Below are 17,257 nucleotides of genomic sequence, written 5' to 3'. Positions count from 1 at the left end.
TCCTCCTCTTGTTGACCTTCCCCAGGATCTCCTGGACCTGTGCCGGGGATTTGCCTCCATGTGGTGGTGGAGAGCTGGTGATTATGGAAGCAGAGGTTTATGGAGCACTGTTGGACATGGGGAGGAGGGGGATGCAGTTTGTGCTCACTGGGAACACAGCCTGCCTCCTCTAATCCTCAGAGCCACCAGAGATGCCAGCTCAGCTGGTGGTAACTTGACCTTCCAAAGGTCCAACTCTGCAGAAATGTCCAGCTCTTCACCAAAAACCAGCATTTCACCAAAACCATTTTGCCTGAACTGAATTCCTTCAGAGAACTTGTAATCCTGAGAAGTGGTGTTCAAGCCCACTGCAGGTGCCATTAAATGGTTGCTTTGTAGGGTCTGGAACCCCTTTTTCTCTCTAACTTATCCCTTTCTTCTATTCATAGGCATTGTCTAGAGATTTTTAGGATGTGTTCTGACACTAGGCGAGAAGACCTGCTAAGAGTTCACAGCTCTGTCTTCCCACAAAAGTTCTGACATTTCTCCCTCTTCCCCCTTCAGATAAACTCCCTCTCTGAAGGATTGGCTGGAGGAGGCAATGTTCCACTATGGAGTTAATCTTCCCATCACTGCGGGGAGAATTACCACAGGGAAGTCCTGATGTCGGTGCGGAGTTACACATCTAATGCTCCCTGGGATTCCTGCTCCACAGGTAACTCTAATTAATTCTAAATGAGAAATTCTCCTGGCTCCATTAAAGATGACATCTGCAGGAACACCGGTGCACATGGAGGTTGGGAGCTATTAGTGCAGGAATAACAATGGATTATGCACATTCCCTGGAGAGATCCAAAGAAATAAATACACTTTGCTATCACAGGCTCCAGCAAATGTCTAAGTAACAGAAATCAGATTAAATATCAGCAGATCAGCATTAGAGTACAGCCAGCGAAGCAAAGGTGGGACTGGGTAGAGAAGTCACCAGGGAGGAAAATGCCCTGACCACTGGCTCTGTTTGCTTTGGGCACAGCCAATGGGACACAACAGAATTTACTTCAAATACACAGCTATTATCAAAGGGGGATTTTCACTATTTGAACAATTAAGAAAGGGCACAAGGCACTGCTCCTGGATATCAGTTTATACAGAAAATAGGAGCAAAGTATTCTACTCTGAGAGCACCACAAGGCATTACTTCAGTCACAGACCTCCTGGCACTGTTAATACTAATGGGCAGTCAAGTAAAACTGATGTTCACGACAAAGATGCAACCTCAGAGTAGAAAAAAACTACTAGAAAACACAATCCTATTTACAGACTGCTTGGTTTGCTGCATTTTTTGCTTGTGAAGTTAAAAATCTCTGATAGCACAACTCAAGGCCAGAAGGTCTGCTAGACATAGTCATATTTTGAAGGGTACGGGCGTCTCCCATCCTCACTTCGAGGAGCTTCTTCATATCCCACACCCTTCCTGGTCTTTGGGTCAGCTTCGTACCCCGAGCCAGCCTTGTAGGGCCCCGTCCTGTAGGAGATGTTCCGGCCCGAGGCGTTGTAGGACACGGCTTTGTAGCTGAAAGAGACACAAGAGGAACATCAGCCTCTGGAGGGGCTGTGACTGCCCAACACGGCACCCTGTGCTCATGGTGGGTTTTAGGGATCTTTGTGCTGTGTTGTCACCTGGAGGCACCCAGAGAGCTCAGCCTACCATCCATGGAAAGCTGCAAGTCCCTTTCAGGTTCTTTCATAAACTTATACTTTTTTTCCCTTAAACAAACCATTTGTGGAGTGATGGACCTCCTGCAATAACCGGATATGTTGGGGTACAAATTCCTGGTGATGTTACACCATCCCTGGAAGTGTTCCAGGCCAGGTTGGACAAGGCTTGGATCTACCTGGTGTATGGAAGGTGTCTACCAGGATCTACCTGGTCTATGGAATGCAAAGGTCTTTAGGTCCCTCCCAACCCAAAGCACTCTGGAATTCTACAATTCCATGTAAAAATCATGGCTCAGCCAATGCAATCTACCCCTGCTAATGATCTGCTGTGTAACCTGCAATTCATGGCCCTGAACCTACCAGCACAGTGCAAATGTCACATTTTGAGGTCAGTCCTCATGTCCTCACTGTCTGAGTGGGAGTCACAGGGTCAGGGAGGGCAAATGCTCACTTTGGACCCATGGTGGGCAGCTCACTAATCATGGACTTCAGGCAGTGGTGGCCTTGGCAGAGCTGAATTAATGGCTGGACTCTGAACTTAAAGGTCTTTCCCAGCCTAAAGGACCCTGTGTTTCCATCACCACAAGAACTATCGTGACAGGGGTGTCACACATCCACACATCCTGGGCAGGCTGTGGGACATCTCAGCACCCAGGTTTCCTGCAATACCTTCCCATGTCCACCCAGCTCAGCTTACCGGGATTCTTCTGGGATGAGCCCTTTGCAAGCAAGGCACATCATGATGCCTCCCACGAGGGCCAGGCCCCCTGCCACCCATCCGACAAAGAGCGCTGAGCCAAAGGTGTACCTGCAAAACAGGCGTGGCTGGTTAGGGTGTGACAGGTCCTGTCTGCTGCCCAGACACATGGAGCACTGGCACAGAACACTCCCTCTGGCCCTACGGTTGTACCCAGAAGTCCCCAGAAGTCCCACCTGTAGTCTGAACCACAATAGCCTCCCTATCTCATTCTTGAGCTGTAATACAGACATCCCAGCCCATTTGCTTATCTCCAGCCCAGACAAGAGACTCTATCTCCTAAGAATAATCTTCTGGGTCCTGCAAGCATCCCAGCATACTCCCAGAGTTTGACAATCCTTCAGCAGCAGCCCTGAGGGAGATTTCCACAGTGTACCACACGGAGCCAGCTGAGCACCCACCTGTTCTGGACGTTCTGCATGCCCTGGTACATGTTGGTCGTGGACATCCAGAAGTTTGTGACCAGCATGTTGGCAAACACGGACACTCCAGTGATGGCACACAGGCCTGAGAGGGGACAGAAGGACAGACTGAGAGCCACACAGTGCAAGAAGTCACCTGGAACCCCAGGGAAGCATCTCACATGTCTGGAAAGGTGGGTGAGACACTGCTCTGTGGCCTTCAGCACAAAGGGGGACCCACAACATGTTATACTTTTCTTCCAAGCTTTCCTTGCATTTGCAATGCAACATCAGGAATACAATATTGCACAACACATTCCCAAGTCAGACCAGCAGGAATCTTCCTCCTGGTGTGTTTTGTCACAAAAATTAGTTTAACAAACAGGTCATTGTACAAAATACCCAGTAGTTCATTTTAAACATTTGTTTTACAGTGAAAAACACTGACCAAAAATTCCCTGATAGATGTTTTTTAACGGGAAAACACACTCTCTGTCACTTGAAAGAGGAGATGTCTTTGGCTCACAGCCTGTTTTTCACCAGATGTGGAAGAACAGCCCCAGGAGGTGGGAATTCCTTCCATTCATCCAAACAAGGATGTCTGGGATGGCCATCCCTGACAGTCCTGGCAGAAAGGTCAACCTTTGGTTTTCCTCAGCAGAGGAGTTCACAGAACACGTGAACACAGAATCACAGACTGATTTGGGTTGGAAGGGACCTTAAAGACCAAGGATAGATAGGAATTGTGGTTTCCAGAAGAGTTGAAGTCCAGAACTTTTGGCAGTAAACCCTCACATGACAGTTTTGCTTTGCTCTTCCTTCCACAGTGTCCAAGGCCTGGTTGGATGGGACTTGGAGCCCTGGTCCAATGGAAAGTGTCCCTGCCCATGGCAGTGGTGGAACTGGATGATTTTTAAGGTACTTCCAACCCAGCCCATTCCATGACTCTAAAATGATAGCTGCAAAATACAGAATTAATGCTGTGTGGCAGAAAGTGGTTTCCTCTTTCCAGCTTACACTTTTTGAAGTTGTGTTGACTGTCTCATATCCCAGCAAAAGTTAAGTGTTGGGATTTGAAGGATTTTAAACAGGGACATTCTCCTTCCCTTTGTTAGGATATAGATTTCATTTGACTCTTATCTCAAAAATAATGTAGGAAAACACGAAACTGATGTATTAAGCATTTGCACTTTTGAGGATGCTGGGCATTCCTGCAGCCTTGCAGGCTGGTATTTAAAACCCACAAACCAGGCTACAACAACCCTGGGAATCTTCCTAAAATTATAATGGATAAAACCTGAAACTGAGAAAAATATTCTATATCAATAAAGGCTATAATAATATATGACAACAAAATATATAAAATAAATCAAGAGATACACTTCCTTTTCCATCTGCGGGATGTTTTTCCAGCCTTCCATGTTTTTTCCATACAAACTTCTGGTTTCCAGAGATCTTTTTGTTCCTTAATCAGAGGTAAAATCACTTGACCCCAGGAAATCAGGCTGGAGGACAATGCCAATAACTTCAGAAATGCACCAAGACTTGCCCAGTTCTCAATTCCAAGGAAATGCAAAGCTTCCACGTGGAAGACACAACAGTTCCCACTTACCAGCAATGATGAACATGATGCCAGAGGTCAGGGTCATGTTGGCTTTGGCAGTGTCCTCCATACTCCCAATCCGGATGCATTTCAGAGCAAAAATGCACACGAAGAGGCCAAGGATTCCCAGGACAATCCCCACGATCATGAGGGCCCTCACAGCCTGGAACATCGCTGCAAAACAAACAGCAAGATCCTCACCGAGTGGCTGAAATGGGATTTGCCAGTCTGGGGGATTTTCAAAGCTTGCCTCTGTCTGAAAATAGAAATATTAAAGCAGAAAACCTTGGAAAATAGGCACTGGATCTACTCCGTATTATCTGGGGCACCTCTGGAAGTACGATGTTTGACTTAACTTCCCAAAGAGTTTGATGGTTTAGGCAGCATTTTTTTAGAAATGTTCAATAGCAGCCGTTGTGAAATTCATGAAGAAGTGTTAGTGAGGAGCTAGGATAAGCATGGATTATTCCATAACCACAGTGGTTGAGACAGGGCTCCTCTTTCCTCCCCAGTCAGCAATGGAAGCAGACAACTCCACTCAGCTATCCAGGATATTTCCAACTACTGCATGATTCAAAATGCAGTTCTGCTTATTCCCTCCTCTCAGTAAAGCACATGAAAAAAAGGAAAATCACCTTGACAAACATTACATGGAGAGAAGGAGAGAGCATCAAAGCTCTGGCAACCATCTCCCTCACCATATCCTTCCCATAGTGTTTGGAACATCAGTCCTGGATAAATCTGTCCATGTTCATGAATAAAACATCCAGATACCCCACCTTGAATTTGTGCAGCAGCATGCCATGAGCTGGGAATGCTGGTGGGTCATGCCCATGAGAGCTGAGGCCTGAAGGAGGCAAAAACCATTCAGGCTTCTCTGAGTAGAAAGGTAAGGTGGAGGGTGGAGTAGAAAAGTAAAAGGAGAGGTAAAGGGAAACTTGCACCTTTAAAACTGGAGAAGTGGTGGGGGAAAGAGTACTTGAATACCAAGGTGATTCTCTAATAAGGTGGCACATATACCTTCTTTTTCCAGACACTTCCCCTTCCCACTTGTGCACAAGTCCCTGGCAGAGACAGGAAGGCGGCAGAACCCTGCAAGTATTTCAGGAGCTGTTGGGATTTGGTTGGGACACTTTGCAGCCTCTCCTTACCCTGCCACATGCTCCTACAGCCCTGGGTCTGGCTTTGGTGTTCCCCAAGCATGATTTCCCCTCTTCAGGGAAGAGAAAGTGGGCTCATGATGGAGTGAAATAGGTGGAACACACATTCCACAGCTCCAGGGACTTCTCTGCCCTGTCTGACTCCCCTTTGCTGGGTGACCGCAGTGCCCAAGGGTGCAGGGGAGCACAGAGCCCTTGCTCAGGTTGGGAGAAGGGTTTGTAAACCCTTCCCAGGAGGGTTCTGGGTGCCAGGGTGGCTCTCCTGCCCTGTGGGGTGTCAGGAAGCGGAGCAGAACTGCACTGGTACCGCGGCGCACACGGAAGCAGGCGGGCTGCCATTCCACAGGCCGGGAATACACCACTTTCTCCCATCCAGCAGTCCCACTGCCTCAGCTCTTATGACTCAATTTGCCCTTATCAGCTGATAACGAGTGCTAACGAGCCGGGGGTTTTCAATCTCCCATTCATCAGCCCCCAGGTAGGAGCTCATTAGTTATGATCCATCAGAGAATGGCGGATACGCCTTATCAGCCCTCAGAGGTTGTTCCGCAGCACCTGATGGGAAGCAGAAAGAGGAGGAAATTTCAATCTTCATTTGTCTTTGCAACCACCAAAGTTTCTTTGCAAACGCTTTTGTTTCAGGGCAGGAAGGAGAGGCTGATAATCCAAGCCCATGGATCATGATGGAAGCTCCTTGTCCCCAAGACTGCTTCATTCCTGGGTGTGTCCTGCAGGTTCTGGCCTGTCAGCACTGGGCTCCTTTCAACCCAACAAGCAGTGACCCAAAACAAAGACTCCACAGAGAGTTTGGTGGTTCTTGGGAGAGATGTTCCCAGTGCCTTGAGTGCCCATGGATAGACACAACAGGCAGGGCCAAGCCAAGCAACCAAGGATGCTCCACTTGTGCTGGAGCAATGTCATCAATCTCCATTGAAAGGAGCTGTTGAAAAGCGGGGGGAGAGGAGCACAGCAGGACATGGCAGAAAAAATGTCAGCTAACCATCAGCAGCCATTCCTGCCTCCATGAGACAGAGTTATGCACCATCTCGACTAAGAGATGGAAAGGAGAAATAAGTTGTTCCTGCTGTGGCATGAAGACCTCTCCACTTGGCTCACGGGACTTGAAGTGGGAGCTGTTTGGAAAGGCAGCACTGCAGTTTCATGGGAATTTTGGCATCCATTGAAAGTCCTTTGAAAAGAGCTGTTTTTCCAAAGGTGAATGACCTCTGCTTGGAGGAAGGAGTGGAAGGGCTTGGACAAACAAAGTGGGAGACTGAAGAAAAGTGGTATCAGGAGCAGTAGGAAGCAAACACCCCTGGAGTTACAAAACCTGCCTTTCACACACACCTTTTGCATGAGAGAGGATAACCTGGCTTCCATACAAGGGCTGGTGTTCCATAACAAGGGAATAGCAAAAGCACCAACAGAAACAGCTTCTCCACCAAAAAAAATGCCAGTGAGCTGAAACCACAGCCTGCATCCCTGTTTTCCAGAGGCAAGGAAAACTGGATAGTGATCTTCCTCCCCCATGTGAATGGTAGGAGGTGAGCGAGGTAAAACAACTTCAAGTAATTTAAATGACCATCACCAGCATTTCTGTTGCTAATACATAATAAAAAGGTGGAATCTGACTTTATGACTAGTAAAAATTGATGTGATATAGAAATTTTAGGAAAATTAAGTACATTCCAGCAGGTGTTTAAGTTAAGCAAATTCCAGCAGGGGCATTTTTTCTGTATGTTTGAAGGAATTTATCAATTAAATGGATTCATAAAGATAACTCTGACAGGATATCTCTAACAACAGAAATTGTCTGTGAGTGCTTTGCACATTTCTTCATTGCCATATTACTTAAAAGTAACTGAAAAAGTAAAATCCTGATTGGGATAAATTGACATCAAAATGATGGTTCCCATTTTCTTATGGCTCATTTAAAACACGATCACGTGCCCATGGCATTATGAAGAGGTAGTGGTCAGCATTTTGTAGAGATAGTTGGATAAATCTAATTTTTAGTCTTTAAAAGAAATATTCCCATGGGAGTGGTGACTCTAAATGTCAGGTTTACTCTTCCAAATGGGAAGGAATTCACCTGGCAATCCTGAAGCTGGGTACACGGAGACACATTTATTCCATGGCATCCCTGAGAGAGTCATGAGTCCTTAGTGAAGCTTGAGGGCATCCCTGAGGATGGCATCCCTGAGGATACAGGACTGGAACCCACATCACACTTGAATCAACAGTTTCAAAAGATCTATGCACAGCAGTGCTTGCTTGGGCCTTTTTGTGATCATGCACCAGGAGTGAGAAACACCCCCAGGGCCAAATTTACTGATGGGCTGAGAGCACTGGAATATCCTCACATGCAGTGGGGTGGGAAAAACAGCTCTTCTGGGAACATTAGCAAGCAAGCAGGACAACCATACACCTCTGCATTCTGCTTTTGTAGGCACTAACACTGCCCAGGTGATGGGCAGTGACTGAACATACCTTTCCCCTTTGTGCCCTTCCTACCTGTACCTCTCACAGGCAGATTTCTCCCATTCCAGTTCCATCTTTGGAAAAACAATACATTTCAATTATTTCCATTATCCTATGACACAACACAATTGCAAACAGCCCTTTTCCTTGTGTTTCCATTCCAAGGGACAATACCTAGAGGGTTAAAGATCCTTCCTCTCTTCACCTCAGTGGAGCTGCGCTGATTTATGCCAGCTGTAGTGCTGAACTCATGATGCTCACTCAGAGACCCCCCACACGTGCTCCAGGTTGTAACCCCCACCAATAACCCCCACCACAAAAATCATTTTGGCAAAAAATATGCTCCTATTTTTATGCTCGTAATGTAACACTGGAAATGTTATTCCTTGCAAAGTGCTTTAAGATTCCTGCTCCTCCTTTCAGATGAAAACTGTGCAGAGCTCCAGGAGAGCCCCTGGGTGACACCTGGAGTGTTTTTGCCCCTACCTGGCAGCCCAAGGATAGTGAAGTACGGCCGACACTCCGTGAAGCCGGAGCTCTGCCGCACGCAGCTCCTCCACAGCCCCTGGTACTGGAAGACGGCCGTGACCGGGTTGTCATACAGGTCCTGCGTGCTCCACGTGTCCATGGCCGTGGCCATGATGCTCCCCGCAATGCCCAGCAATGACACGAGGAACCCCATCACCTGGCAGATGGTGGTGGACATGGTGTGTCCCCGGAGAGCGGAGGTGGCACGGCCCCGCGGGAGCTGCAGTCCTAATGGGGCACCAGAGTCCTCTTGCCTGAGCCACCAGCACTGCAGCTGCTCTTATCAGATGCTTTCCATGGAGCGCTGTTTGCTCAAAGTGTTTTTGCAAGATAGTCCAGTTTCACTCTCGCTGCCGGGGAGGCTTGTGGCGGCAGGGCTTGGAGATAGGGGCTTTTGTCCTTTAGAAGTGCTTGTCCTTCCACCTTTAAGCAGCCACGCTCTGCCGGGTGTTGGGTAACCCACTTGGGGCCTGGCCAGCCCCCTGAAACCCTTTGCTGCCCATTGGGCCTCTCCTGCCTGCTTGTCACAGGGCAAGGACCACGTCCCCAGGGGAATTTAGCACCTGCCCCACACCACCACCTCCCCATCCCTCTGTTGATGCCACCAGACAATCTGTCCCCCATGGATGTGTTCTCATAAGAGGCACAATGAGAGACAGGGCTTTGTCAGAGATGTGGGGCCGCCAGCCCTGCCCAGGGATGTGGCTGCTCTTTGGAGCGTCCTCAGCCATCACTGAACTTCCACAACCCAGGGCACCAAGCCAAGAGCCCCAAACTAACCCAGCAAAGCTCTTCCAGTCCTATTCTCCACCCACCCACATCCCCACTGCCATCACGAGGACACACTGATACCCATGTGGGAGGGAGGAGAGCACAGGGAGAACTGGGAAATGGCCTTTCTGAGGGGGTGCTTGTCTGTGTTGACTGGAGAGATGGTTCTGGGAAAGGGATGGGGGATGTAAAAAGTGGGAAATTCATTATCACAGTGGAGAGGTGGGCTGGGCTCATGGGAGCAACATAAATCCACTGTGCCACTCTTCCAATGGAGTCACTGAGGTACAAGGACCTTCCAGGCTTTACACTCATCGTTCTCATTCAGTATCTCCCTCCAACCAATTTACTTCAGTCCTGACCTAGAAGCAAATTCCTGCTTTAAACTGTCCATACCACAGGCACCATCCAAAACAGCACCTGGATGTGAAGCCATGTGAAAGCCACCAGAAAGAGAGAAAAGGCTTATTTGTGTCCATGAGGAGCTACAGTGGGGTTATTACACCCTGGATATTGCTTCTGCCTTCTGGAGAACAACCATCCAGGACATCCCTTGGCATATGGGGCTCTGCTGGGGCAGCCAGAGCTCAATTCCATGTCTTGTGGCAATCACAGCCCTCTCAGGTCAGGCACAAGATGTCTTTGCTTCTATCAGTTTTATCCAAATGTCATCACTTTCACTCATTTTGGCAAGTTTATATCACAGAAGGGGTCAGTTCTGACCTACCTAAAGTTGCTAGCAAAAAATAATAAAGTGAACAAAGACCATGAAAGAGACCCCTCAAGAGCCAGAGGTGGTAAAGAGTGCTCATCCTCTGTGAATGATAAAGAATGATGAGGGAATTCCTCATTTTGGATAATGATCTGTGATAGATCAGTGCTGAAGAATATTTAGAAGCTGAGACAACAACTAGGGATGAGAAGGACCTGGAAGATAGAAGGACAGAAAGCACTAAAATGTGGTCAGTTCTCCATCCCATCCCTTGTGGTCCCACAGACAGAACGGTGTCCCAGTCTAGAAAATCTGGTTTTATCAAAGCCATGATGCTCCTCAGCAGCTCTACAGGATGGCTCCTGTCTTTCCCATGCCCCAGGACTTGCCTTGTTTCTGGCCATCTAGTGGTAAAAGCCCACATCCATTTTTCTGGGCTGAACCTCCTCAGAACACATCAGAGGGAGCAATATTCCTTTGAGACATAACCCCTATTCCAAAGTGCATGCAACAGTGCACAGAGAAATGAACCCATAGACTGGTCATAGCTAAAAATAACCCCTGGGGAGGAAAATGGAAGGAAAGGGGGAGAATTAAATGGGTGAACATAGTTTTTCCAGCTGTTTTTTTTCCTCAAACACCTCTGCCACCTTTCAAATTATTGGTTTTTTTCTGCTCAGTTGGACATGTGGGTGGTTGCAGGAATATCAGTGGTTCTGGCCCTTCCATCCCTATATCCACATTTGCTTTGGTGGGAGGGGACACGCCACTCGTTCCTCCAACCTGGCTGCTGGTTCCAGCTGCATGCAGCAGGAGCTGCTCTTCAAACCAACAGGGACCTTTTCTTCTCCTTCTCCAGTGTTTCACATCCCAAGCTTTGTGACCCCCAAGACACCTACTGGAAAGAGGGCCATCCCTGGATGTGCCCATGTCCAGTCTGTCACCTCAGTAACCTTTCGTTCAGAATGGAATTTCCCCCTGTGGATGGAGATGCTGTTTCTCAGCATGACTTTTACTCAGGGACATCAAAACCCCAGAGCAATGGTGGAGCAGTCAAAAAACATCTTCAAAATCTCCAGGTGTGCAGGCAAGTCCAGGAGAACCAGTCTGGCTTGGATTTGAAGGGTCAGATGAAATCATGTCTCTAAAGAAGAGAAACCAACACAAGGTTGGACACACCCCACTCATGTGCTGTCCCCAAAAATGGAACCAAGGAAGGAAATTTGCTGCTGATGGTCATGCTGCAGTCCTCAGTTAAGAGTTAAACACCCAGCCATGCTCAGCACTCCACATGTTGTCATCTCTTAAGAATTGTTGTGATTCAGGGGGCTTCTGTTTGCACATCCCTAAAAGTATTGGCTGAAGTGTCCTCCAGCCATCCCATTGCCATTTCTTCTGCTCTGACCAGAATATACGTGAAAGAGTGGGAATTCAAAACTCCTACATCTTTCTCAGTGGATGCTTGAAGAAGAGTTCTGGAGACAAAATCTGAACTTGTTTCCTTCCCAATCCTTCCTTAGCACATTTCCTTTGCATTTCTCAAATATTCACATTTTAAGCTTATTTTTAATGGTTGTTTCTGAGCTGCCCATGGTACGGAAAAGTACATTCATCCCATTTTCCCATATAATAGAAGATCCCCTCAGAGTTTCATCTGAACTGTCGGCTCAGAGCACAACCCAAGAAGGGGCTGGGTGAGACGAAAGCTGTGGAGCAAGTCTGAGCATCTTCACCACAACCTGATGCTCATCTCCAGCCACTCCAATGGAGATGATCACAGCCAGGAGTGGTTGAAGGATGGGAATCTCTCTCCAAGCAATCTGTGGATTGTCTCCAGCAGCTGAATGCTTGGCCAGAGGGTTTCCCAATCCACGTGGAAATGCTAAGCTGTCTGAGGAAGGGGAATGATGAGGCTGCAGCTCACCAAGGAGCAGAGAACAGGACTCCCACTGAGCCCTGGGACAACTCCAGTGGTTTACCCAAATGATGAAACGAAGAGGGCTTTGTGACCGCTCCCCTGTGCCCCTTTATTCCAGCTCATAGTTGCTTTATCTCTCGAGGCGTTGACTCTGCGTTATCTCAAAACCAGTCCCTGGGCCCAGGCAGCTCCTGAATGTTATCGCCACCTCTCCCACAAAAATCACCTCCAGCTCATGTTTGCTCTCAAAATTGCAAACACTGCTCACACCCTGCCAGCTGCTCACACCAGCCCAGTCAGCTCAGGCCCAGACTAAGCAAACCCACCCTTCTCTTCCTGTCCCTCCGTTGTTGGGACCACCTCAGGGTTCGTGAGTGTGGTCCACAATAAGAAGGGCTGAATGGCCTTTGTGGAATTCAGTTAGGGAAGTGGGTCATGGAAGGATCCCATCCTAACTCAGATCCATACCACTGGGTGGGGGGGGTCAAGAGGATGCCCAGAGGGTCCCTGGGGTTCATGAGGCTGAACTTGCCTGCACATCTATGAGCTGTAGCCCAGCCCCAAATCTCCACAGCCTTGCTCCTTCCTCCTCTGGTCCTCATCTCAAATCCCTTAGGATTTTTTTAACTTGTCTCTCATCCTTTCAAGGTGTAAAGGCACAAAACAATAAATGTGACACACATACTCAGCTCCCTGCCACCTCCTCCCCTGGTAGGATATATCGAGTCTCCAGACTGCCTGGACCACCTAAATCCTTCTGCATCCAAAACTTGACCTAAAAAGACTTTAAACAGGTTACAGCAGTTTCCTGCAGATGTTTCAAAATTCAGAGCTGACCTGGCTGGGTGAAAGGATTTCAAGCAGCAAACAGACCTTGAAAGAGACTTTGCTGTGGCTATCACTGGTGGAGGATCATGACATGGCAATTAGCCCTTCCCATCCTTACAAACTTTGGGCATGGAATGGTTCAAGGGAGCAGAGATGCTGTCACCTTGGCCAGTCTCCAATATCAGGTTATTTGCTATGGTTATGCCACAAAATGGTTGTGGGTTGTATGAAATGAAAGAAAACTTTGTCAGAGCATCGATATAGAAGGGAAAAATCCAGAGAGGCCAATGTTGCTGCTTCCTACAAATGAATTCTCCTCGGGAAACATCTATGCACTGCTGCCATCCTGCACCAGATAAATTGAAATTTATGGAAAATCTGGGCAGTTGTGGTTGCATTCCCATGGGCTCTTTCCCTCTGAACACTCTAAGAACATGGGCAATTTTATCATTTGGAGAAGCTGAACAAGTTGCTCTCAGACTGTCAAAGTTTGACATTGGAAAAGCAAGAATATTCTCCTATTTCACGCCAACAACCCTTTGGTCCACAACCCTTTGGTCCACAGTAGAGAGATATCTCAGCCCTTCTGAAGGGGTAAAAAGGGCTTTGGACCTGAAGAAGAAATGTCCTTGGAAAAATTGCTGAAGAAGGCTCCCTGAATAGGTATGGGAAAAAGACACCGACACAGACACCAGGGAAATCACTGCCCGTGCAATTGTAGATTAGCAAAGTTAGGAGAAACTGCAAAATTCTTCTCTGAGCAAAAATCACCTCATGATCTCCACAAAGGTGAAACTACCAGCCTTGCCCAGCTCAGCTCTTGCTATTTATCCCTCATTTGTGTGCTCAGTTTTCAACTATGTCCTCCAGACCATCTCATGCCAAAGCAAGGAGCAAAAAATAACAGCAGAAAGCAAAATCAGAACAAATACGTCCAGTCCTCCAGTGCCACATTTCACCAGAGAGCGACTGTTTATAGCTGAGCAGCCAGAGCCATAAACTGCCTGGGTAATTTCTCATTTCTATCTATTATCTTGATTTTTCCTCAATCTATTTGAAATTAAAATTCCCAACTAAATTGAAGATAGATGATGGGCAAGACAAGTTTAATCTTTGCTGTGGGAGAGAGGGATTGAGGTGAAAAAAACCTTGGAAGCCAAAACTTCCTCCATGTGCTCGGGTCACCTCACTGCTTTGCCAGAGTCCTATTATTTTTATTCACTCTGGCACTATTGTTCCCAATATAAATTGCCATTGTCAGGATAATAAATAGGGGTTGATAATGGAAATGCTGACAAACCATTAACTCTGGGGTAGTTTGTGAGGGGGGTTTCATGGAGATCAAGGTGCCGCACACTTAAAATAAACGTGGGAATGATGCACTTAAATAGTATTGAACAAATTAATAATAGGATTTTTAGCATCATTTCCCCCTCCTCTGATTGGGGGGGCCACCTTTGCTGGTGGTGGTGGGGGAAGAAATGCCCATAGGAGACAGAGCCAATCCATAAAGCACAGCAGTGGAATGTGAGGCTTTGCTCCAGCTTCTCCAGAGACTGAAAGTGTCAGACAATCTATAACAGGACAAAAAACGGGAGCAGGGAGGGGGGTGACTACAGAAGAACAAGCTGAGTTCATTAAAAAGAAACAGAAAAATTCCACCTCGTTTTTTAGGGCAGTGCTGATAGCACTGGTCATGAAAAGGATCATTTGGGACAAAGTACATAAATATTCATATCCCCTCACACTGAGCCCACGCCATCTCCCCAACACCACTGAGGGTGAGGACAGCAACTCTGGCGGCTCAGGCATCCACCACCTTTATTTTTTATGGCTGTCCTTTATTCCTTGGGCTTTTTTATATCCTTTTTTATAGGTGACAGCAATAAACCTGGCAAAGACAAGTGAGAATTCCACTCTAAAAAGAGGGTTTCATCAGAAACCCCAATTTTTAGGGTAGGATGCCCATTTCTGTCTGTGGCTGGGAGGGATCCACAGAACTTGTGAAATGGAACTGAGGAATCAGGGAAACACAGAACCCCAGGATGGTTTGGGTTGGAAGGGACTTTAGGGACCACCTTGTTCCACCCCCTTCTGTGGGCAGGGGCATGGACACACTGATCTCCAGCAGCCCCTCTAAATGCAGGAAAATCCTGCTAATGAAGGAAATCCATCACCTCAACATTCCCATTTTAGAATATTAATCCCCACCCAACAGACACCAGTCTGGAGGTTTTGGAATTGCCAAAAAAACATCCCTAGTTTTCTGCTGATTTTTCTCTAGGGGCTGAGGTCAGTGACAAAAGTGTGGAAGAACAAACCCCCCAAATCTCAAGTATTCTGATTTCTTCAAAGATTAGAGTAGTTCCCAGAGCTGAACACTTGAAAATATTAATTGCTTTTTTTCGTTGAGTTAGTTTTTGTGATTTTAAGCTTTTTGAGCAGAAGAGCTGAGGAAGAGGTGCAAGAACTGAAAGAACTGCAATGTCTTGTGGGAGCATCTGTGTGGGGAGGATTTGGTTTTTATACCTCAATTTACTCCTCACATGGTAAATTTAATCTCTTTCTAAATCATTAAGGTTAGAAAAGACCTATAAGATCAAGTCCAATGATTAACCCAGTGGGTTTTACCAACCTGTCCTGCCCTTTGTGCCCTGAGTTTTCCCTTGGAGAAGCTGCTCAGTTTTGCTGGCTGGGAGAACAGTGTGTGAATGCCAGCCCTGCACAAACACCCTTCTTTGGATGTCATCCTTCAGCTGGATGCCCAGGGAGGATCAGGCTCACGTCCTTCTAGGAAAACCCATCTCTGTACCTGAGAGTCCAAGCAGGGACATTCCAAGCCACAGCTTCAGCAGGAGGATGATGCTCAGGGACATCCCTGGCACCTGCGTGGGGAAGCTGCAGCACAGCCAATGCCAGACACCAGTTAGGAATGAGGATCCAGAGAGGAACAACAAAAAACAGAGCTCAGAGGATGAAACACCTCCCCAGCTGGTGTCTGAGGCCACAGCCACACTGGGTTATACTGGTTTGATTTGTGCCTTCTCTTGAGAGAAGTAATTTTTGTGCACAATACCCTTTTCTGTGTGTTTTGGAAATGCCATTTTGCAGAAGTTCTGCCGTGATTTCCTGATATAATTGGTTTCTTCCCTCTATTCTGGCTGTATCAAAGCACAGAGTCCAGATGGCTATATGAGTCTAAGTGCCTTTTTTCTCACTGTATTAAGGCAAGAAGAAACCCCAGATAATCCTGTTGTAACCTAATTGTTTGCACCCCGAGATACTCTGGGCACAACCGGGACGGGAATTATTCCCGTGGCAGAAAAAACTGGAACCAAAGGAGAATTAGGGAGAAATCCATCCTGGTGGTGTTAGCCCAAATAGAAATACAGTGAGCTGAACTGTGACATATCCTCTTAGGAAAGGATCTTCTCCAGTGACAAGACTATTAGTGGCTTCTGGTGGGAAGCCACACACAGCCACACAGCTGGGGCAGGAATCTGAGCCAGCACCACTCATGGCACAGAGGACAAATCTCCCCACGGAGCAGCCTGGACAACACCTCAGGATGCATAATTACCCGTAATGAGTTTTGCTGAACCTCAGCTTGGCCATGGGAGGGGGTTTGCCTTGAGGGATCTCCAAGGACCTGTTTTCCAAACAGGGTGAGTACCTGGGGTCCTCTTTGGCTGAAATTTGGGCTGCCCACTGAAAACCCTCCACTCCTCACGCAGAGATTGTGTCCCATCCCCTCCCACCTCTTCCCTGGCACCAGCAGGCCCTACCCGGCAGCCCCAGGATGGTGAAGTAGCCGCGGCACTCGGTGAAGCCGGAGCTCTCCCGGACACAGGTACGCCAGAGGCCCTGGTAGTTGAAGACGGCCGTCACCGGGTTGTTGTACAGGTCCTGGGTGCTCCACTGGTCCATGCACGTGGAGGCGATGATGCCACCGATGCCCAGGGCGGACACCACGAAGCCCATGGACTGGCAGATTGTCACCGACATGGTGCCAGGCGCACGGCAGCCGTGTCCTGGGCGCGCACAAGCCTCCGCAAGCCGGGTCTGGGGCAGGCAGCCAGGCCAACGGGGACTTTTAGCTGGAGGCACTGCCTACGTCACGCCAGCAGCCAAGAGAGCTCTGGGTGCACCATGCAAACCTCCCCTTGCCTTTATCTGTTTCGGTGAGATAATTTCCTCGCTCGGTACCAAGAGCCATTTGTTCCAGCTCGCTCTCTGTTTACCTTCTCCCTCCAGGCAGAGGCACGGCCAGACGGGACCAGCGGGTCCCTCTGGAGAGCTTCCACAGGAACGCCAGGGCATCTTAGGACACCAAGCACAGAGGGGCTTAAATTGGATGAAACATAAAAGTTATGGAGAGCCTAATCCTTCCCTGGCAAGGA

General features: G+C 47.9%; 1 protein-coding gene across 2 annotated transcripts; it reads right to left on the bottom strand.

Moving 5' to 3' along the window:
* Nucleotides 1-1,374: 1,374 nt before the first annotated feature.
* CLDN18 (claudin 18) lies at nt 1,375-16,862 on the bottom strand. Of its 2 annotated transcripts, none has more exons than XM_021541441.3 (5): nt 16,643-16,862; nt 4,469-4,633; nt 2,857-2,962; nt 2,396-2,506; nt 1,375-1,552 (listed from the first exon to the last, which is right to left on the bottom strand). In XM_021541441.3, exons 1-5 carry the CDS (start codon nt 16,860-16,862, stop codon nt 1,375-1,377), a joined length of 780 nt encoding a protein of 259 aa, XP_021397116.1. The 2 variants fall into 2 exon arrangements, with proteins under 2 accessions (XP_021397116.1, XP_021397115.1); XM_021541440.3 differs by lacking the exon at nt 16,643-16,862 and adding an exon at nt 8,587-8,806.
* Nucleotides 16,863-17,257: the final 395 nt, after the last annotated feature.

Source organism: Lonchura striata, chromosome 10 (genome assembly GCF_046129695.1).
Source record: "Lonchura striata isolate bLonStr1 chromosome 10, bLonStr1.mat, whole genome shotgun sequence".
Classification (NCBI taxonomy): Eukaryota; Metazoa; Chordata; class Aves; order Passeriformes; family Estrildidae; genus Lonchura; species Lonchura striata.
This window is presented reverse-complemented; position numbering and strand designations above follow the sequence as displayed.